Raw genomic sequence first — 22452 nt, 5'->3', positions numbered from 1 at the left:
ACAAGGTCGAGAGATCGAGACCATCCTGGTCAACATGGTGAAACCCCGTCTCTACTAAAGATACAAAAAAATTAGCTGGGCATGGTGGCACGTGCCTGTAATCCCAGCTACTCAGGAGGCTGAGACAGGAGAATTGCCTGAACCCAGGAGGCGGAGGTTGCGGTGAGCCGAGATCGCGCCATTGCACTCCAGCCTGGGTAACAAGAGCGAAACTCCGTCTCAAAAAAAAAAAAATAACTGACTTAATCATCTGCAATGGTGACTTCCACCTCAACTCCTGGCTCAATACTGATGGAAGTAATCTGCTTAACAATCTCAGAAGGACTGTGGAGGTCAATGAGTCGCTTGTGGATTCTCATCTGGAAAACGATCCCATGTTTTAGAACCTTCACCACAAGGTGTTTTTCTTGTAGTGATTCTCAAAGTCTTCGTAGGCATTCGAACTGGTCCTTTCACTTTCAGATTCTTTTCCTTTGCTCCTCTGATCAAATCAGCACACACCTTCTCCAGCGATTTTACGTTGCGGCTGGTTAGAGTGATTCGAATTCTGTGAATTGCCACCTCCGGCTCCACGGGTGTTTTTCCCGTATCCTTAAAAGCCATGGCTGCTGCGCGGCTTCCTGACCGACTTGTTCCTCGGCAAGAGCGAACAGCAGTGAGTCAGGAGCAGGAGCTTGTGGACTAAAGATCCAGAACAGCTACGACCGCGGCTTCCTCAAAGAGAGCTAATTTTTTATTTTTAGTAGAGATGGGTTTTCACCATGTTAGCCATGCTGGTCTCGAACTTCTAACCTCGTGATCCGCCCACCTTGGCCTCCCAAAGTGCTGGGATTACAGGCATGAGCCACTGAGCCTGGCCTCTGTGACTTCTTAAAAAAAAAAAAATCCTTACAACTTCATTTATTTTTGAGACAGGGTCTAGTTCTTTCACTCAGGCTGGAGTGCAGTGGTGTGATCATAGCTCACTGCAGCCTCGACCTTCCTGGCTCAAGTAGTCCCCCTACCTCAAGTAGTCCCCCACCTCAAGTAGTCCCCCCTCCTCAACCTCCTGAGTAGCTGGTACTACAGGCATGCGCCACTACACCTGGCTAATTTTTTGTATTTTTTTATATAGACGGGGTCTCACCATGTTGCCCAGACTGGTCTTTAACTCCTGGGTTCAAGCAATTCTCCTGCCTTGGCCTCCCAAAGTACTGGGATTACAGACATGAGCCATCACACCCAGCCTCAACTTTTATTTTAGATTCAGGGGGTACATGCAGGTTTGTTACATGGGTATAGGGTTTAAGGTACAGTTGAGCCTGTCACCCAGGTAGTGAGCACATTACCTAAAAGGTAGTTTTTCAGCCCTTGCTCCCCTCACTGCCCTCCCTTCCTCTCTCTTCGGTTGTCTTCAGTGTCTATTGTTCCATCTTTTTTTTTTTTTTCTTTGAGACGGAGTCTCGCTCTGTTGCCCAGGCTGGAGTGCAATGGTGTGCTCTCGGCTCACCACAACCTCTGCCTCCTGGGTTCAAGCAATTCTCCTGCCTCAGCCTCCTAAGTAGCTGGTATTACAGATGCGCACCACTACGCCCGGCTAATTTTTGTATTTTTAAGTAGAGACAGGATTTCACCATGTCGGTCAGGCTGGTTCTGAACCACTGATCCCGTGATCCACCCGCCTCAGCCTCCCAATGTGCTGGGATTGCAGGCGTGAGCCACCGCGCCTGGCTTATTGTTCCATCTTTATGTCCATGTGTACTCAATGCTTAGCTCCCATTTTTAAATGAGAACATGTGGTATTTGGTTTTCTGTTCCTGCCTTAATTTGCTTAGAATAATGGCCTCCAGCTGCATTTGTATTGCTGGAAAGGACATGATTTTGTTTATTGTGTGGCTTCATGGTATTCCATGGTGTGTATAAAGTACATCATCTTTATCCACTCCATCGCTGATGGGCATCTAGGTTGATTCCATGTCTTTGCTATTGTGAACAGTGCTGTGATGAACGTACAAATGCAGGTGTCTTTTTGGAAGAACAATATATTTTCCTTTGGGTATATACCCAGTAATAGGATTGCTGAGTTGAATGGTACTTCTAAGTTTTTGAGAAATCTCCAAGCTGCTTTCCACAGTGGTTGAGCTGATTTACATGCCCACCAACAGGGTATAAGCTTCCCTTTTCTCTGCCTCCTCACGAGCATGTGTTTTTGTTGCTGTTTTCAAGAAACATTTATTGAGCACTCATGGTGTCAAATGCGTTATCTGCATCACTCATTTAATCCCCATAACAAACTCTATGAAGCTCCACTTCCCATTCAAGGAGACTAAGGCAGAGAGATCAGATAACTTCCATAAGGTCACAGGGATAGTCAGTGGCAGATGCAAGAGCTAAATCCAGTAGTCTGAGTTTGAAGCTCACAAGCTCAACGTCGCTACAACCTCTCTCCACTCTTCATTTACCAACTGACCTTGAAGGAGTCAGTGAACCTTCCTGTAAAATGGAAACAACTTCCAGAGTTGTCCTGAGCATTAGCAATATTATGTCAAGTGCCTAGAGGGGCCTGCCTGGGCTCTAAACCTTACTCTGCTACTTCACTGCTGAATGACCTGACAAGTCAGTTTATCTGTCTGAGCCTGTTTACTCATTTGTAAAATGGGGTTAAAAATAGTACCTCGGTAGGTTTGTTTCGAGTAAAGGGTAATGTATGGGCAGTGCTTAGGAATAGAGTTTGGGCATTGTCAGTGCTGAATTCATGTTGGTTTTTATAATGGTGTGTATAATGGATGTAATGATAAATCTATGGTAATGTAATATTACCATAAGGTAATATTCCCCTATGTTAAGATTCTTGAGGTCAGGCACAGTGGCTCACGCCTGTAATCCAAGCACTTTGGGAGGCCGAGGGGGGTGGATCACCTGAGGTCAGGAGTTTGAGAGCAGCCTGGCCAAGATGGTGAAACCTCATTTCTACTAAAAATACAAACATTAGCCAGGCGTGGTGGCGCTCGCAGGTAAGCCCAGCTACTCGGGAAGCTGAGGCAAGAGAATCGCTTGAACCCAGAAGGTGGAGGTTGCAGTGGGCTGAGATCATGCCACTGCACTCCAGCCTGGGTGACAGAGTAAGACTCCATCTAAAAAAAAAAAGAAAAATTCTTTGGCACGTGCCACCGTGCCCAGCTAATTTTTTGTATTTTAAGTAGAGACAGGGTTTCACTATGTTGACCAGGATGGTCTCGATCTCTTGACCTCGTGATCCACCCGCCTCGGTCTTCCAAAGTGCTGGGATTACAGGCTTGAGCCACCGCGCCCGGCCAAAAAAAATTATTGAATGTGTTAGCTATAAGGGGAAATCAAATCATAACAAAACCCTTTCTTCCCAGTGACTGCAAAATCATTTGCTTCATTCCCAGCATACCATCATTGCTCTATATCCACCAGTGTAATAGGGGCTGTGGATAAACCCTAAAAATCCAGAGAAGGGGAGACAGACCCGATTCCCACCCCAACACTCATCCTGTGAGCAGCTGCAGGGTGTTGCAGTTCAGCAACATCCAAGGGCTGGCCACAGGATCTGCTAGGCAAAGCTGCTTTGAATGAGAAACTGGGAATAATGTTCTCATTGGGTTGGGGGTTGTTAAGCCCTCAGGAAAAGGTTTGGAATCTCTATTTTAAGAGAGCAGGCTATGGGATTCCCTCCTTCAGCCCTGCCTTCATCTGTCCTTCACCTGTTCAGACCCTTGCCTTGCAGAGAATAGTCTTTTTTTTTGAGACGGAGTTTCACTCTTGTTACCCAGGCTGGCATGCAATGGCGCGATCTCGGCTCACTGCAACCTCTGCCTCCTGGGTTCAGGCAATTCTCCTGCCTCAGCCTCCTGAGTAGCTGGGATTACAGGCACGCGCCACCATGCCCAGCTAATTTTTTGTATTTTTAGTAGAGACGGGGTTTCACCATGTTGACCAGGATGGTCTCGATCTCTCGACCTCGTGATCCACCCGCCTCGGCCTCCCAAAGTGCTGGGATTACAAGCTTGAGCCACCGCGCCCGGCCAATTTTTTGTATTTTTAGTAGAGACGGGGTTTCACCATGTTGACCAGGGTGGCCTCGATTTCTTGACCTCGTGATCCACCCGCCTCGGCCTCCCAAAGCGCTGGGATTACAGGCTTGAGCCACCGCGCCCAGCCGAGAATAGTCTCTTAAGAGTTCTTTACTCAGCTGGGGCTCAAACCTGTAATCCCAGCGCTTTGGGAGGCCGAGGTGGGTGGATCACGAGTTCAAGAGATCGAGACCATCCTGGCCAGCATGGTGAAACCCCGTCTCCACCAAAAATACAAAAATTAGCTGGGCGTGGTGGCGCATGCCTATAATCCCAGCTACTCCAGCGTGGCAACAGAGCTAGACTGTCTCAAAAAAAAAAAAAAAAAAAAAGAAAGAAAAGAAAAGAAAAAGTTATTTACTCAGGAAGAGCAGTAAGCTTGACTTCAAGGAGTCCACGGTTTCGTGAAAAGCATTAACTCAGCTACTTGGTGAACTGGAACCTCCAGCCTTCCAAGGATGACACTTCCCGGAAGAGAGTGGCCAGGAGCATCCCTTTGTGAAAGAGGAAGCCTAGGCTCCAGTAAAGGCGGCAGCAGTCCAATGAGCCGTATCAGGGAATGGACCGAACTGCACAAACAAGAAGAGGAGGGGCCTCAAACAACAGGGTAGCTCCGTGGAGCACTCAGAGCAGCCTGGACGTGGGGAATCGCCCCTGTTTCTCACACAGACAGCAGGGAGGGCTTCCCGGAGCTGACACTGGGGCAGACATCCGGGATCCCAGTTATCACAGGTGCAGCTACGCAACTTCTGGGTTCCCTTGTCGCCACGAAATGTAAATGATTTCCCGAGGGCCGAAGAGATTATTTGCATCCGGCCTCAGGTCTCGGGCTGGGAGCGCAGTCCCCGGCCAGAAAGGAAGGCGGGAGGCCGTCGTCCCAGAGGCCGGACCCTAGCGTCCCGATCGCGTCCCCTCCGGGCTATGGATGCGCTTCGGGCGCGGGCCTCCTCGCGAGGCTGGACTGGGTGGAGCCGGCGAGCCCCTCCGGGGAGCTGGCTGCCGGGGAGGCGCCGGGGCTGCGGGGCCGCGGGGCGGACCGGGCCTGGAGCTTGGATGGGGAGGCGGCCGGGCGCAACAGGCGTGGGCGGGGCAAGCGGCGCAGGGGTTAATGTCCGCCCCGCCCCGACGGCGTTGACTCAGTTTCACCAGAAACTAGGAGGAGAAGGCGGCCGAGCCCCAGCGCTCCAAGCACTGGGGCGGAAGCCACTGCCGGAGCCGCGCAGGAAGCCGGGACCGGAACCTTGGCGGGCCCGGCCCCACCCAACTCACCTGCGCAGGTAACCGGGGCACCAGCGCGCGAGGCCCAGGAGCAGGCGGAGCCGGCTGGAGCATGTCCGGCCCTTTGTTCTGCACTAGTGCGTGTGTCCGGGTACGTGAGCTCCCTAGCGGTCCATCTGTCCGTCTGTCCGTCCGTCTGGCTGCCGGGTCCCTGGAGGGCGCGTGGGAGGGCCGGGCCCGTGCGCCCTCTTCGCTCCCGCGGTGCTCCGGTCCTCCCCACCCCCTGCCCCGCGCCGCTTCCTCCCGGCCGGCCGGCCGGCCCGCCTCCTCCGAAGTCTCCCCGGCTGATCAGGTGTGTCTCCTCCTCTGTCCCCTCCCTTCTCTCAGGTTACCAGCACCCTCGGGACCCAGAGGCCCGCACTCTGAAGGTGACCCCCCTGGGGAGGAAGGCGACGGCCCCTGCGAGGATGATGGCGCGCGCCTGCCTCCCCTCGGCCCGCATTCCTGCGGTCGCCGTGTGGCTTCTGTGCGCGCTTGGCCTCCCGGGCACCCAGGCCGGGCCGCCGCCCGCGCCCCCTGGGCCGCCCGCAGGAGCCGACTGCCTGAACCGCTTTACTGCCGGGGTGCCTGACTTCGTGCTGGACACCAACGCCTCGGTCAGCAACGGAGCCACCTTCCTAGAGTCCCCCACCGTGCGCCGGGGCTGGGACTGCGTGCGCGCCTGCTGCACCACCCAGAACTGTAACTTGGCGCTGGTGGAGCTGCAGCCCGACCGCGGGGAGGACGCCATCGCTGCCTGCTTCCTCATCAACTGCCTCTATGAGCAGAACTTCGTGTGCAAGTTCGCACCCAGGGAGGGGTTCATCAACTACCTCACGAGGGAAGTGTACCGCTCCTACCGCCAGCTGCGGACCCAGGGCTTTGGAGGTAAGGAGGAGGGTGCCAGGGTGGATGGGTTTGGAGAGACTAAGAGAAGGGATCGGTTATGGAGTCCCAGGGGAGGCGAACATCAGAGAACTTAAGGAGAGTCCACTTCTTCTTTTGTGTCTGTGTGTGTGAGAGAGACAGAGTCTGACTTTTGTTGCCCAGGCTGGAGTGCAATGGCATGAGCTCACCTTACTGCAACCTCCGTCTCCTGGGTTCAAGTGATTCTCCTGTCTCAGCCTCCTGAGTAGCCGGGATTACAGGCACCTGCCCTCACTTCCAGCTAATTTTTGTTTTTTTGGTAGGGACAGGGTTTCACTGTGTTGGCCAGGCTGGTCTGGAACTCCTGACCTCAGGTGATCCACGCGCCTTGGCCTCCCACAGTGTTGGGATTACAGGCGTGAGCCACTGCAGCCGGCCAGGGGACTCCACTTCTACCCCAAGCCCTCCTTAGAAGTAGGCAGTACTAACAGTAAACAAAGGAAAGGGGACAAGAGTGAGAAGGGCAGAGCCCAGACTTTGGCTCCTGAACTCAGGATGTTCAGAGGTGATGGGCTGGTGCTCACAGAGAGGCCTTTCGCTCTGGGCTGTGTGTACTGGAGGGGAGAGTCAGTCCCCAGGACTCCTGACCTCTGGCACTGATAGGCTGATTGAGGAAGTGAGCTGTCTGGAAGGTCTGGTGACTAGAAAAGCACCCTGGCCAAGCGCTGGTCTAGGCACACTGATGCCCTCTCAGGTGAGCCTGGCCATAGTCTCCTCCACTGGCTGGACTTGGGACTGGCTAGCCTCTCTATATCCCCTAGGAATGGATTGGCCTTTTGGTGGTCTAGGAAGACTGCCAAATTTGAGACTAGAAGACAAGCAAGCCCAGTCTGCGGCTGACCCAAAGGGAGAGGAGTGACGTTGTGGGCACAGAAGCCTAGAATCTTTGGGGTGGGGGATGAGTAGGGTTGTGGGTGAGTCAGGCTGTTGGTATGTATACCTAGTAGGGAAGGGATGTCAGCTGTCCAGGCAGGTGTGTTTGTCTGCGCATGAGCCAGACAGGGATCTCCCTGCTTAGATCTGGTAGCCAAGCCTTGTTTACTTCCATGGATAAGGGCAAAGTGGAGGCCAGGGCTCCTCCTCTTTCCTTCCCAACTGAACAGTCTGCTCGGATAAGGGCCAATCCAGAAACTTGGTTCCCCATTCTCTCTACCTGCTGTTCTGGCTAGGTGGGGCTCTAGCACAGGGGTGGGTCACCTCTGATAACCTCTGTGAGCACTTTACAGTTCACTGATTGCTGTGCCACATCCTCTCACTCAGGCCTCATCACAACAGCCTCCAAACAGGGTGCTGCTAGCAGTCATCCCACTTTTTAGATTAGGAAACTGAGACTCCCATGCTAAAGAATTTGCCCAGGGTAGGCTGGGCATGGTGGCTCATGCCTGTAATCCCAGCACTTTCGGAGGCTGAGGCGGGCAGGTTAGGAGGTCAACGTTTCTAGACAAGCCTGACCAACATGGCGAAACCCTGTCTCTATTAAAAATAGAAAAATGAGGCCGGGTGCGGTGGCTCAAGCCTGTAATCCCAGCACTTTGGGAGGCCGAGGTGGGTGGATCACGAGGTCGAGAGATCGAGACCATCCTGGTCAACATGGTGAAACCCTGTCTCTACTAAAAATACAAAAAATTAGCTGGGCATGGTGGCGCATGCCTGTAATCCCAGCTACTCAGGAGGCAGAGGCAGGAGAATTGCCTGAACCCAGGAGGCGGAGGTTGTGATGAGCCGAGATCACGCCATTGCACTCCAGCCTGGGTAACAAGAGCGAAACTCCGTCTCAAAAAAAAAAAAAAAAATAGAAAAATGAACGTTTCTAGACAAGCCTGACCAACATGGTGAAACCTTGTCTCTAATAAAAATAGAAAAATGAGCCAGGCATGGTGTCACATGCCTGTGATCCCAGCTACTTGGGAGGCTGAGGCACGAGAATTGCTTGAACCTGGGAGATGGAGGTTGTGGTGAGCTGAGATCATGCCACTGCACTCCAGCCTGGGTGACAGAGCAAGTCTCCATCTCCAAAAAAAAAAATAGTAATTTGTCCATAGTAACACTGCCTATAAATGATAGGCCTAGGATTCACCCCAGGGGCGACCTCCAAAAGTCCTGTGCTGTTTTTCACACAAGACCACCTCTCTGGTAGAAACCTAGCATTCTGACCCAACATAGCCCAGTGGATAACAGAACTGAAAACTGGTGAGTCTTAAGGGCCAGAACTGGGCTGGGGCCACATCTGGGGGTGGTCTCCATTCTGGAAAGTGGAGAAAGGACTTTCCCCCGCAGCCTTTTCCTGGGCTAGTCTCTCTTCCGGGCTAAGCGTCCTCCTTCCTCCCTATCCTTCCAGTAGCTCTCCTGGGTCTCTGAGGAGAGGTGAGATGGGGATTCCTGGAGATGGGAGGGAGACATGTCTATGGGCCAGGCTGGGCCACCAAGTCCCACTGGACCAGGGCTGGAGCCTGTTCCACAAGGAAGTAGCAGAAAGTGTAGGTGGTGATGACTCTTATTGACCTGAGTTGCCCATGCCCTTCCTGCTCCACAGAGGCCCCAAGGAGTCCCTCTCCAGGGCCAGAGTCTGAAGCTCTAGAGTCTGGTCACAGGGAGATGAGCTGGACTGTGGCCAGATGGTCTTGAGACCAGCCATCCTCAACTGGAAACCCCTAGGACCTGCCTGTTTGCCACAAGAGAGGATGGAGTGGGGATTTCCTAGGACACTGAGGGAGGCAGGTAGGGCTTGCACTGAGTCTGAACTCCAGGCCATTCTAGGCCATTTTTAGAGTGCTGCAGTGCTTTGGGAAGTGGGAGAAGCTGTGGGTGTGTCAAGGGATTTATTCTCAGCTGAGTCCAGTTAGAGAAAGGTTGGAGGTGGGTAATGACAGGGTAGAGCCATTAAGGGCTAGGGTGGATGAGGCAGGTTGGGTGGGTTGTGGGTGCTGAGGGCTTCCAAACCTTTGATTCTCCTATTACATAGATATTCTCCCCAGAATGGGTTTGTTTGTTCCTCTTTCTGCCTGTGGCCAGACCAGGCCAGGCCAGGCCAGTATAGAGGCTCAGCAGCTTGTACTTCCTCCTCTCCCCTTCTCTTCCCTCACTTGTCCTCCTCCCCAGTCCTACGAAGGAGTGGCTTAGGAGGCAGAGTCTGCACTCCCCTGAGGTCCTGAGATTTGGTAACTGGGGGAGGGGCTGGTTTTATTGCCACTCTAGCCCTTTGCTCTCTTGAGGGTGGGAAGGAGGGAGTGGTAAGGCCGTACCTGCTCCTTGGTCCTGGCAGCTGGGGCTTAGAGAGGACTGAGTTGTGTGTGGGAGGATTCAGCCCCTGATTCAGCTCAAAGTCTGATGCATCACTCTGCCTTCTACTTCACTCTAGGGTCCTGGTGGGGCTAGCCTGTCTGTCTGCTGGGTATACTGCTAAGTAGTCTGTCTTCTTTCTACGAAATGCAAGGAGGGAGGGAGGACCGCGCTCCTCCCAGCTCACTACTCCCTAGGCAGGTGCTCTCAGGGTGCTCTCCTGCTTGTCAGTCAAACCCCTGGGCTGGGAGGTTGCTTCCAGACAGCCACTTTTTGTACTGCTCATCCCTGTCTTATTTCCCCTAATCCCTGGAACCCAGTTCTTTTATTATTTTTGTAGGCCTCTGAAGCAGTCAACATGTTTCTTCCTGAAACCTCTCCCTTCCCATCCCTTTTGCTGTCACTGTGCATCCTGGTCTTCTCACCTCTGGAACCACCTTCTGTGAGTCCCCCACTGGCTCTGCTTTCTCTGCCTCATCAAAGAGGAATCCCTGTGACTCAGCCTGCTACCTGCTGTTCTTACCTCTTTACCGTCTCTTCTTTCTTTGCATTCACTCTAACTCTTGAAAAAACTCTCTAAAGAGCCTCTGTGGAGGGTAGTTGGGCAAAAGCTACCGAACCTACGTGCATAAAACCCTGGACACCGTTCCACTTGTGGGAATTCATCTTTTTTTTTTTTTTGAGACGGAGTTTTCACTCTTGTTACCCAGGCTGGAGTGCAATGGCGCGATCTCGGCTCACCGCAACCTCCGCCTCCTGGGTTCAGGCAATTCTCCTGCCTCAGCCTCCTGAGTAGCTGGGATTACAGGCACGCGCCACCATGCCCAGCTAATTTTTTGTATTTTTAGTAGAAACGGGGTTTCACCATGTTGACCAGGATGGTCTCGATCTCTTAACCTTGTGATCCACCCACCTCGGCCTCCCAAAGTGCTGGGATTACAGGCTTGAGCCACCGCGCCCAGCCTAGGAATTCATCTCGTAGCTGTACCTATACACAGATAAAACAACTTATCAGCCAGCTACTCCCAGCCAGTGTAGCATTGTTAATTTTTTATTTTAAAAAATTTTAGGCCGGGCGCGGTGGCTCAAGCCTGTAATCCCAGCACTTTGGGAGGCCGAGGCGGGTGGATCACGAGGTCGAGAGATCGAGACCATCCTGGTCAACATGGTGAAACCCTGTCTCTACTAAAAATACAAAAAATTAGCTGGGCATGGTGGCACATACCTGTAATCCCAGCTACTCAGGAGGCTGAGGCAAGAGAATTGCCTGAACCCAGGAGGCGGAGGTTGCGGTGAGCCGAGATCGCGCCATTGCACTCCAGCCTGGGTAACAAGAGCGAAACTCCGTCTCAAAAAAAACAAAAAACAAAAAAACAAACAACCTGAACGTTTCAGGAATTTGCATGTCATCCTTGCACAGGGACCATGCTAATCTTAATTTTAGGGAGGTGGTGGCAGTGAAAAAAAAATTTTTAGATTTTTTTTTTTTTTTTTTGAGACGGAGTTTCGCCCTTGTTACCCAGGCTGGAGTGCAATGGCGCGATCTCGGCTCACCGCAACCTCCGCCTCCTGGGCTCAGGCAATTCTCCTGCCTCAGCCTCCTGAGTAGCTGGGATTACAGGCACGCGCCACCATGCCCAGCTAATTTTTTGCACTTTTAGTAGAGACGGGGTTTCACCATGTTGACCAGGATGGTCTCGATCTCTCGACCTCGTGATCCACCCGCCTCGGCCTCCCAAAGTGCTGGGATTTTTTTTTTTTTTTGAGATGGAGTTTTGCTTCTGTTGCCCAAGCTGGAGCTCATTGGTAGGATCTCAGCTCACTGCAACTTCTGTCTCCCAGGTTCAGCTGATTATCCTGCCTCAGCCTCCCAAGTAGCTGGGATTACAGGTGCCTGCCACCATGCTTGACTAATTTTTTGTGTTTTTAGTACAAATGGGGTTTCACCTTTTTAGCCAGGCTGGTCACCAACTCCTGACCTCAGGTGATCCGCCAGACTTGGCCTCTCAAAGTGCTGGGACTATAGGGGTGAGCCACGGTGCTTGGCCGTATTGTTTATAATAACAAAGAATTGGAAATAATTGCATTGTCTGTCAACACATCCTATAATTGAATACTGTGATGTTGTTTTCATAATAATAAACCCTAAGGCAGCATGGTTTAGTTCTTAGGGGAGAAAGACAGAAAATCTAAATCAGGAAACTGGTAGGGACTGGTTAAATAATTATAAATTGTGGTACGTTTATATACTGAATATGATACAGCAACAGCAAAAGAAACTATGTGTTGCTATGGAACAATTTTCAATACATATAATAAAGGCAAAACAAGATGAAGAACTCATGCCTGTGAATTCAGATACTGTCTCTTGATATTCTCTCTCGCACACCCACACATATTGGTACAACTGGATACCTTTGGGGTAAGGAATCTGATGGAGCTGGGATTATAAGTGTGAGCCACCACACATAACCACCTTTTGAATTTTGTATCATAAATGTATTACTTAAACTAAAAAAGCAAAATTTAAAAAACCCAAGATTAAAAGAACATTTAAAATTATACCTCTGAGTTGACAGATAACCTGTAGAATTATGTTTTGGAGACAGCATTCACTGTGGAGTCTGGCAGACCTGGGTTCAAATCCCAGCCCTGCCTTTAGAAACTGAATGACTCTGAGCAAGTCATTTAATCTTTCTAGTGTCAACATTCTCATCTGAAAAGAGGGTGAGAATGTAGGTGTAGCAGGCTGGTTATGAAGGTACATGATGGACTCCAGAGGTCAGTAAACTTTTTTTTTTCTGTAAAGATCTAAATAGAAATTATTAGGTTTTGTGGGCTGTATGGTCCCACAACAGCTCTGCTGTTGTAACACGAAAGCAGCCATACACAACATGTAAATGTGTGGGCAAGGCTGTCTTCCAGCTGATGGACACATATTTGAATTTTGTGTTCTATTCAGATGTCATGAAAAATGATTCTCCTTTTGTTTTTTCATCCATTCCAAAATATCAGAGATGGTGGTGCCAGGCATGGTGGCTCACGCCTGTAATCCCAGCACTTGGGGAGACTGAGGCGGGTGGGTCATAAGGAAAGGAGATTGAGACTATCCTGGCTAACAAAGTGAAACCTTGTCTCTATTAATAATAAAAAAAATTAGCTGAGTGTGGTGGCACTCATCTGCACTCATCAGCTACTCAAGGAGGCTGTGGCAGGAGAATCATTTGAACCCAGGAGGTGGAGCCAAGATCACGTGAAGCCAAGTGAGCCAAGATCATGCCACTTGCTCTCTAGCCTGGGTGACAGAGCAAGACTCTGTCTCAAAAAAAAAAAAAAAAAAAAGAGAGATCCTGGGCTGAACTTGGCCTGCAGGCCTAGTGCCAACCCTGGGTATAGCTGATGCAGTTAGAGTACCTAGCATGCTGCCCAGCATACACTCAGCCAGTGGCAGCTTTGTGAATAAAGATGCTTCCGGATCGATTTCCAACCCATGTCTATCTCTCATTGTCTGCTGGTTCCAGATGGCCTTCCTTCTCCCAAATTTAACTTCTCTCTGACTTAACCCATATGTTCCCTCTAAATCCGGTTTCCCTTCTGCCTGTGCCCTGGCTTTTCCTTCTTGGTTCCCAGAGACTGGCAGGGGAGAAGCCTGAGGCATCAGCCCGGCTTGGCTGCTCCGGCATTCAGGCCATTCCTGCTGCATCTGCCTTGGACCACTGCACTGGTCTACTTGACAGCCTCCTTGCCCCACAGAATACTTCCCAACAGATGGGAAAACAGCTGCTGCCCAGAGCTCAGGAGCGCCCCTGCTACCCAGGCCCTTGGCCCATCCCTTTGAACTCCCGGACCTTGTCATGTATCTAGGAGGTCAATGTTTGGTGCTGCTGGCGCCTCTAGGACTCTGCCACTGCTCACGGCCAGCGTCTGTCCCCTTTCTGTACCATCAGCTGTTTAATGTTTGAATGTGAGTCCTGCTGTGTCCAAACATACTGGCGTGGCATCCAGGGTGCTTTGAGGTCAACTGAAGCGCAGCCGATCTCCTTACTGTCCCCACTGAACTGGCCTTGCAAATTCCTAACTCCTTGCTTTGGTTTCTCATGTGTTCTGCCACTTTTTTTGGTTTTTTTTTTTTTTGAGACGGAGTTTCGCTCTTGTTACCCAGGCTGGAGTGCAATGGCACGATCTCGGCTCACCGCAACCTCCGCCTCCTGGGTTCAGGCAATTCTCCTGCCTCAGCCTCCTGAGTAGCTGGGATTACAGGCACGCGCCACCACACCCAGCTAGTTTTTTGTATTTTTAGTAGAGACGGGGTTTCACCATGTTGGCCAGGATGGTCTCGATCTCTCGACCTCATGATCCACCTGCCTCGGCCTCCCAAAGTGCTGGGATTACAGGCTTGAGCCACTGCGCCCGGCCTGTTCTGCCACTTTTAACAACACCTACCTTCTCCACAACCAAACAAGAACAAAAACAAAAAACTCAGGGCCGGGCGTGGTGGCTCAAGCCTGTAATCCCAGCACTTTGGGAGGCTGAGGCGGGTGGATCACGAGGTCAAGAGATCGAGACCATCCTGGTCAACATGGTGAAACCCCGTCTCCACTAAAAATACAAAAAACTTAGCTGGGCATCGTGGCGCATGCCTGTAATCCCAGCTACTCAGGAGGCTGAGGCAGGAGAATTGCTTGAACCCAGGAGGCGGAGGCTGCGGTGAGCCGAGAACGCGCCATTGCACTCCAGCCTGGGTAACAAGAGCGAAACTCCGTCTCAAAAAAAAAAAAAAAAAAAAAAAAAAAAAAGAGATCAAGGCGAGGTCAAGAGATCAAGGCGGGTGGATCAGGAGGTCAAGAGATCGAGACCATCCTGGTCAACATGGTGAAACCCCACCTCTACTAAAAATACAAAAAACTAGCTGGGCGTAGTGGCACGTGCCTGTAATCCCAGCTACTCAGGAGGCTGAGGCAGGAGAATTGCCTGAACCCAGGAGGCGGAGGTTGCGGTGAGCCGAGATCGCGCCATTGCACTCCAGCCTGGGTAACAAGAGCGAAACTCCGTCTCAAAAAAAAAAACCAAAAACTCGAAAAATCCTTTCTCCCTCCTCCAGAATACTTTCCCTTACGCTCCCAGCCCGCTGTGACCCTTCTTGGAATATCCACCGCCTTGTTTTGTCCACACATTGCTTCATGTCGTGGGTTCTTAATGGCCCAACTGGACTAATCTCCTAAACGGCAATGTCTTAATTTCTTAGAGCTGCTGTAACAAATGACTACAAACTGGTTGGCTTAAAACAACAGAGATTTGGCCACATCCGGTGGCTCATGCCTGTGATCCCAACACTTTGGGAGGCTGAAGTGGGAGGATCATTTGAGGTTAGGCATTCAAGAACAGCCAGGCCAATGTGGCGAAACCCATCTCTCCTAAAACTACAAAAATTAGCCGGGCATGGTGGTTTACACCTGTAATCCCAGCTACTTGGGAGGCTGAGGCAGGAGAATCGCTTGAACCCTGGAGGCAGAGGTTGCAGTGAGCTGAGATTGCACCACTGCACTCCAGCCTGCATGACAGAGTGAGACTCCGTCTCTAAAAAGCAAAAAAACAACAACACAGAAATTTATTTTTGCACAGTTCTGAAGGCCAGAAGCCCCAAATCAAGATGTCAGCAGGGCTGTGCTCCCTCCAAAGACCCTGGGGAGCCTTTCTGAGCCTCTGGGGTCCCAGGCATACCTTGGCCATGGCGGCATCACTCCAGTCTCTGCCTCTGTCTTCGTGAGCCCTTCTTTTCCTTCACTCTGTTTTCTCTTCTTTCTCTTTTTCTTTTTTTTGAGATGGAGTCTTGCACGGTCACCAAGGTTGGAGCGCAATGGTGTCATCTTGGTTCACTGCAACCTTCACCTCCTGGATTCAAACGATTCTCCTGCCTCAATCTCCTGAGTAGCTAGGATTACAGGCTCACACCACCACACCCGGCTAATTTTTTTGTATTTTTAGTTGAGATGGGGTTTCACTATGTTGGCCAGGCTGGTTTCAAACTCCTGACCTTGTGATCTGCCCACCTTGGCCTCCCAAAGTGCTGGGATTGCAGGCATAACCACTGTGCCCAGCGTTCTGTTTCTTATAACGATACTGTCATTGGATTTGGGACCTAACCAGCTAATCCAGCATGGTCTCATCTGGAAATTCTAATTACTTCTGCAAAGACCCTCTTCCCAAATCAGGTCACGTTTATGGGCCCCAGGGGTTAGATGTGAATATATCTTTGAGGAGCCACCATTCAGCCCCCTACAGGCAGGGATCCTGCACTGTGCTTGTCTCCCTCCCCCAGCCCTGACCCTGAGGTTGGGAAGCCTCAGACACAGGCACTGTCAACTCAAGAAAGGGTGTGGCTCCAAGGACCCCTTGTAACTGGAGGCTGAAACTGTCTGAGGTGTTTCTTTTGTAGAAAACAGAGACAAACCCATCCCCTCAAGAGTGTGTGTTTGTGTGTGTGTGTGTGTGTGTTTTCTAAATAAGATCAGATGGCAATTGGTTCAGTAATTTGCTTCAGAAAGAAAGCTGAAACGTAGTGATTTCACCTTTAGCCCCAGCTACTCAGGAGTCTGAGGCAGGGGGGTTGCTTGAGCCCAGGAGTTTGAGGCTGTAGTGGCCATGATAGAGTCTGTGAATAGTCACTGTGCTCCAGCCTGGTAAACAGCAAGACCCCATCTCTAACCAAAAAAAAAAAAAAAAAAAAAAAAAAAAAAAAAAAAACGCGGGGGTGTGTGGGGAGATGGGGAGAGATAGCATGGGGAGAAATGACAGATACAGGTGAGGGGAAGGAAGGCAGCAAATCACAGTGCCATGTGTGTACCTATGCAACAATCTTGCATGTTCTTCACATGTACCCCAAAACCTAAAATGCAATAAAAAATATAAACAAATAAATAAATAAATAAAAGAAAGTGGGTTACAACATAAAAATGTCTTCAGTATACCAAAAACATGCTCTGAGTAGAGATCAAGAAGCTGGTTCTGTTGGGGGCTCCCACCTGCACCCCATGCAGGCTGCAGAGTCCTATTTTGGTCTAGGTGGGGCTCATACTGTCTCCACCCCACCCTGCTCCCAGAAGCCTGGTCCGTCTAGTGAGAACGGACCTTATCTCACTTTCTCCCCCTGCCAGGGTCTGGGATCCCCAAGAGCTGGGCGGGCATGGATTTGAAGGTACAACCCCAGGAGCCCGTGGTGCTGAAGGATGTGGAGAATACAGATTGGCACCTACTGTGGGGTGACACTGATGTCAGGGTAGAGGTGAGATGCTGGGCTGACTCTCTGACCCCGCCCTCTGCCTGATAGCCTTCTTGGAGCCCCTTTCTGGGGCCCTAGGCCAACCAGTGGCCCAAGATGGGATGGGGTGGAAAGAAGCTTAAGATCCATTTAATCCAGTCCCCCTGGCCTCCCCAGGGGTGTGGGTGTGTGTCTGGGAGGACATTGGGCAGCCCAAGGGCATTGGGGATACCCAAGCCTGATGGCCACTTCCTTGTGCAGAGGAAAGACCCAAACCAGGTGGAGCTGTGGGGACTCAAGGAAGGCACCTACCTGTTCCAGCTAACAATGACTAGCTCAGACCAGCCAGAAGACACGGCCAACATTACAGTCACTGTGCTGTCCACCAAGCAGACAGAAGGTGAGGGAGGGGTGAGGAGGCGGTGCCTGGAGTCCCCACTCTGCTGATTGGCTGTGCGGTCCCCTCACAATCTCTCCCCCCTAGACTACTGCCTTGCATCCAGCAAGGTGGGCCGCTGCCGGGGCTCTTTCCCGCGCTGGTACTATGACCCCACGGAGCAGATCTGCAAGAGTTTCACTTATGGAGGCTGCTTGGGCAACAAGAATAACTACCTTCGGGAAGAAGAGTGCATTCTAGCCTGTCAGGGTGTGCAAGGTGGGCCTTTGAGAGGCACCTCTGGGGCTCAGGCGACTCTCCCCCAGGGTGAGTGGTCTCTCTTCTGTGGCCAGGGAGGTGGGCGGTGGGAATTCTCCCTTGCTCACCTACCCCAATCATCTCATCCCCTCTGGAGCCTGGCCATGCCTCCTCTCACTTCTCTGTTCTCTCTCCCAGGCCCCTCCACGGAAAGGCACCATCCAGGTGGGCTTTACTCCCTTCCCCATCCCCCCACTCCTGCCGTGTCTCCAACCCATATCATCCCCATGCCCCTGAGAAGCCTGCCTTTGTCCAAGCTATTCCTCCCCTCAGTTTGTGGAAGGACCACAAACATCCCACCCCTTCCAGCCCATCCTCCTATGAGAATTGGCCCAGTTTGTGTGGGGACAAGTGGGGTTGGTGGAAACGGAATGGGGGATGTGCTGTGTCTGGGCAGAGAGGGCCAGGTAGAGGGTGGGCCCTGGGCACTTGTTCTGTGCTTGAACCTGACCTCCCCTCCCCATGTCCCACCCATACCCAGTGTGCTCTGGCACCTGTCAGCCCACCCAGTTCCGCTGCAGCAATGGCTGCTGCATCGACAGTTTCCTGGAGTGCGATGACACCCCCAACTGCCCCGACGCCTCCGACGAGGCCACCTGTGAAAAATGTGAGGCCTAGGGGATGGAGGGGGTTGGGCAGCAGGCAGGGAGGTCCTGACAGCCTTGCCCTGAACCCTTGGGAGATGCTTATTGGGTCTAAGCCTCTGACCTTTCATCTTTGCAGACACCAGTGGCTTTGACGAGCTCCAGAGAATCCATTTCCCCAGTGACAAAGGTGAGATCCTCCCCACACGTCCTGGGTCTACAGTTGCCGTCCTCACTATTTGCATCCTCAGACCTGAGGGGCCTGTGGGTGTGTAGGCCTGTAGGTACAGGAGCTGGGATGGCTCCCAGTTCTCCAGATGCTTAGCTTCTTCCTGGCTGGATCCTGGGCTCTCTTCTGTGGCTCTGTTTTCCAGGCATCACTCATTCTCCGAACACCTTCAGAATTTCAGCTATGCCTACCACATATTGCTCAGATCTTATTTACCTAATCAATTCCTTTTTTTTTTTTTTTTTTGAGACAGAGTCTCACTTTTTTCACCACCCAGGCTGGAGTGCAGTGGCAAGATCTTGGCTCACTGCAACCTCCACCTCCCAGGTTCAAGCGATTCTCCTGCCTCAGCCTTCTGAGTATCTGGGATTACAGGCACTTTCCACCATGCCCAGCTAATTTTTGTATTTTTAGTAGAGACGGGGTTTCTCCATTTTTGTCAGGCTGATCTTGAACTGCTGACCTCAGGTGATCCATCCGCCTCGGCCTCCCAAAGTGCTGGGATTGCAGGCGTGAGCCACTGCGCCTGGCCCCATCAATTGCTTTTATTTATTTAGTTAGTTTATTATTATTTTTTAGACAGGGTTTCACCATGTTGGTCAGGCTGGTCTTGAACTCCTAACCTCAGGTGATCTGCCTGCCTTGGCCTCCAAAGTGCTTGGATTATAGGCATGAGCCACCACGCCCGGCCAATCAATTGCTTTTTTAACATGATATATTAAAAAGTAACTGTGACAACACTACCATAAATGGGAAGTCACTATTACTTGCCAAACATTCAAAATAACAACAAAAATATAGTAAAACAATACATTTTAGCTTGCCAGGCGTGGTGGCTCATGCCTATAATCCCAGGACTTTGAGAGGCCAAGGCTGGCATATCACTTGAGCTCAGGAGTTTGAGACCAGCCTGGGCAAGACGGCAAAACTCCATCTCTACAAAAAATACAAAAATTAGCCCGGTGTGGTGGGGCGTTCCTGTACTCACAGCTACTTAGGAAGCTGAGGTAGGAGGATCACTTAAACCTGGGAGGTGGATACTGCAGTCAGCTGAGATGGCACCACTGTACCTCACTCAGCCTGGGTGAAAGAGTGAGACCCTGTATCAAAATAATAATAATCAGCTCTGGCTGGGTACTGTTGCCTGCCAAGGCTCAGATCCTGAAGCCCATACTCTTTATTAAGAAAGGTAAACCAGCCGGGCGCGGTGGCTCAAGCCTGTAATCCCAGCACTTTGGGAGGCCGAGGCGGGTGGATCACGAGGTCAAGAGATCGAGACCATCCTGGTCAACATGGTGAAACCCCGTCTCTACTAAAAATACAAAAAATTAGCTGGGCATGGTGGCGTGTGCCTGTAATCCCAGCTACTCAGGAGGCTGAGGCAGGAGAATTGCTTGAACCCAGGAGGCGGAGGTTGCGGTGAGCCGTGATTGCACCATTGCACTCCAGCCTGGGTAACAAGAGTGAAACTCCGTCTCAAAAAAAAAAAGAAAGCTAAACCAGCCAGGTGTGATAGCTCACATCTGGAATCCCAGCTACTAGGGAGGCTGAGGTGGGAGGATCGCTTGGCCTAGGAGTTTGAGGTCAACCTGGGCAACACAGCAAGACCCTGTCCAAAAAGAAGAGGTAAACCACCCAGTGTTAGAAAACCGAGACCATGACCCAATCAGAAAAGCTGAATGAAAATGGAAGTAACTATGAGTAAGCGCAGTTTACTTTTGTGCCTACAATTATCGTCCAGGCTTTGTCTTCCCTTTTCTGGCACCCTGTAGCTTGACCAGGTGTTTCTGGGGCCTCTCAGGTGGGGGGGAGGTGCTGGGTGGCAGCAGTGTAGAGCCTGGCAGAAGGTGGCAGGGAGGCCATGGACTCGCTCGCCACAGCCTGCTCCATACCCCCCAGGGCACTGCGTGGACCTGCCCGACACAGGACTCTGCAAGGAGAGCATCCCACGCTGGTACTACAACCCCTTCAGCGAACACTGTGCCCGCTTTACCTATGGCGGTTGTTATGGCAACGCGAACAACTTTGAGGAAGAGCAGCAGTGCCTCGAGTCTTGTCGTGGCATCTCCAGTGAGTGGGGCCAGTGAGAGGGTGGGCATGTACAGGGGGCAGGCTTAGCCAGTGCCCTCCACTCTGCCCCCAGGCCTGTGGGAGTCACCCCTCCATTGTCAGAGTACCTGGAGTAGCGGGTGGAGAGGATGGCTTTGCAGGGTCTGGGGCACTGGGGAGCTGCCGAATCTTTCAGCCATTAGTACTGACTGGTCTCTCTCGTCGTCATTCTGCAGAGAAGGATGTGTTTGGCCTGCGGCGGGAAAGCCCCATTCCTACCACAGGTAAGCCTTGGTCTGTTCTGTAACTGAGGTTGGCATGTAGGTATCCATTCACAGATCACTCCACCTAATTGGTTGTGACTGCCTGACCTGTGTTGAGAAGGATGCCGAGGAGGCCTATAGAGACGGAGTCCCATAATCAAATAGTGATGCCTGCCACAGACGAGGGAGTACAGTGAGCTGTGTGCCGATGTCTGCCAGCAGCGTCCCAGGCTTCCCTCAAGTTAACTGCAAGGAGAGCGACTTGAGCTGAGACCTGAGGCCCACGAGGGTCCCTCTGAACTCCGGGACGGAGCTGTTCAGCTGTCCATATGTGGGAGGTCTGAGTCAGGTGTCCGTATCCTGTACCTGGCATCCATTTGACTTGGTCCCTTCCATAGAGTGGGGGTGGCTGTCAGAACCAGGCAGGCCCTGGGAGCCCCTCATTCCACCCCTTCTTCCCCCAGGCTCTGTGGAGGTGGCTGTCGCAGCGTTCCTGATCATCGGCATTGTGGTGGTGGTTGCCATCCTGGGTTACTGCTTCTTCAACAACCAGAGAAAGAACTTCCACAGCCACCGCCACCACCCACCACCCACCCCTGCTGGCTCCACTGTCTCCACTACCGAGGACACGGAGCACCTGGTCTATAACCACACCACCCAGCCCCTCTGAGCCTGGGTCTCACCAGCTCACCTGGCTCTGCTTCCTGCTTGCCAAGGCAGAGGCCTGGGTTGGGAAAAACTTTGGAATCAGACTCTTGCCCATTTCCCAGGCCCACTGTGCCTCAGAGACCAGGGCTCCAGCCCCTCTTGGGAAAGTCCCACCTAAGCTGAGGTCCTGAGAAAGCTCAAGGGTCTCAAAGGAACAGAAAACCCTTGGGCCAGAAGTACCATATTAGATGGACCTGCCCGCCTAGGAGTTTGGAGGAACCTGGAGTTTTGTTTCCTCTGTTCAAAGCCGCCTGTCCCTACCCCACAGCGCTAGGAAGAGGACTGGGGTGGTGTCAGACCCTGGAGGCCCCAGTCCTGTCCTCCAGGGCTCCCCTTCCAGCTTTGTGCCCAGGGCTGGGAGGGAGGACTTCCCTGTGTAGTTGGTGCTGTAAAGAGTTGCTTTTTGTTTATTTAATGCTGTGGCACGGATGAAGAGGAGCGTGGCTTCTCCATCCTCTCTTCCTCTTCCCCCAAGATTGAGCTCCCTGCCCTTGACCAGCCCCAACCTACAGAGCAAGGAGAGGCTCAGCTGCATTGCACAGCTCCCCTCCACCCCGCTTCCGCAGGGTTCTCCAACATCACAGTCCAGTCCTCCTACAGGGTAATGAAAGTAGTTTGTGGGGTTTCTGGCTCTGTTCTGTGGGCCAGGAGAGGGACCAGCTTGCTGGGGGGAGATGGGACCGCCCTGTTCAGCTGGTTCAGGCTTTGGCCACCCTGTTGAGCAGGTTTTCTGAGTCTCTCGAAACTGTCCTGGCCCCTGAGGGTGGAGAGCAGTGCCAGGTTTGACCACCAGAGGCGGGGAGTGAGAGGGCCACAGGAGCCAGGACTGTGGGGAGGCTGCGGTGCTGTTCTGTAGCATTTCTTCCTGGTGTGAGCCTCTCCACAAGCCTGTTGAGTGGCTGAGCGCTCCGCAATCCTGTTCATTTGGAGGTTGGGGGCAGGAGGTGCACAGGAACCTTGGCTCCTACCTCCACCAGTTAGGGCCCATGTCACTGGCTGTCTCCCTCCCCACAGAAGCCCTGGTGTCTGTGCATGAGTGCAGCATCCCCTAAACAGGCTCTGAACTTCTGCCCAGGAACCTTTAGGGGAGACACTCCACTCCAACCCGCATCCCTGCATTTGTTCAAG

General features: G+C 52.0%; 1 protein-coding gene and 1 pseudogene across 4 annotated transcripts; one reads left to right on the top strand and one right to left on the bottom strand.

Moving 5' to 3' along the window:
• Positions 1 to 226: 226 nt before the first annotated feature.
• On the bottom strand, positions 227 to 733 carry LOC101045717 (small ribosomal subunit protein uS10-like; annotated as a pseudogene).
• Positions 734 to 5181: 4448 nt separating this feature from the next.
• SPINT1 (serine peptidase inhibitor, Kunitz type 1) lies at positions 5182 to 21739 on the top strand. Of its 4 annotated transcripts, none has more exons than XM_039462868.2 (11): positions 5182 to 5353; positions 5682 to 6221; positions 16694 to 16821; positions 17059 to 17197; positions 17282 to 17500; positions 17630 to 17656; positions 17973 to 18098; positions 18215 to 18265; positions 20204 to 20374; positions 20590 to 20637; positions 21081 to 21739. In XM_039462868.2, the coding sequence occupies exons 2-11, from the start codon at positions 5762 to 5764 to the stop codon at positions 21284 to 21286; spliced, it is 1575 nt and encodes a 524-aa protein (XP_039318802.1). In that variant the 5' UTR covers positions 5182 to 5353; positions 5682 to 5761; the 3' UTR covers positions 21287 to 21739. The 4 variants fall into 4 exon arrangements, with proteins under 4 accessions (XP_039318802.1, XP_074250182.1, XP_039318803.1 ...); XM_074394081.1 differs by having other exon boundaries at positions 5183 to 5353; positions 17282 to 17452; XM_039462869.2 differs by lacking the exon at positions 5182 to 5353 and adding an exon at positions 5357 to 5445 and having other exon boundaries at positions 17282 to 17452.
• Positions 21740 to 22452: the final 713 nt, after the last annotated feature.

This window comes from Saimiri boliviensis, chromosome 2 (assembly GCF_048565385.1).
Source record: "Saimiri boliviensis isolate mSaiBol1 chromosome 2, mSaiBol1.pri, whole genome shotgun sequence".
Classification (NCBI taxonomy): domain Eukaryota; kingdom Metazoa; phylum Chordata; class Mammalia; order Primates; family Cebidae; genus Saimiri; species Saimiri boliviensis.
This window is presented reverse-complemented; position numbering and strand designations above follow the sequence as displayed.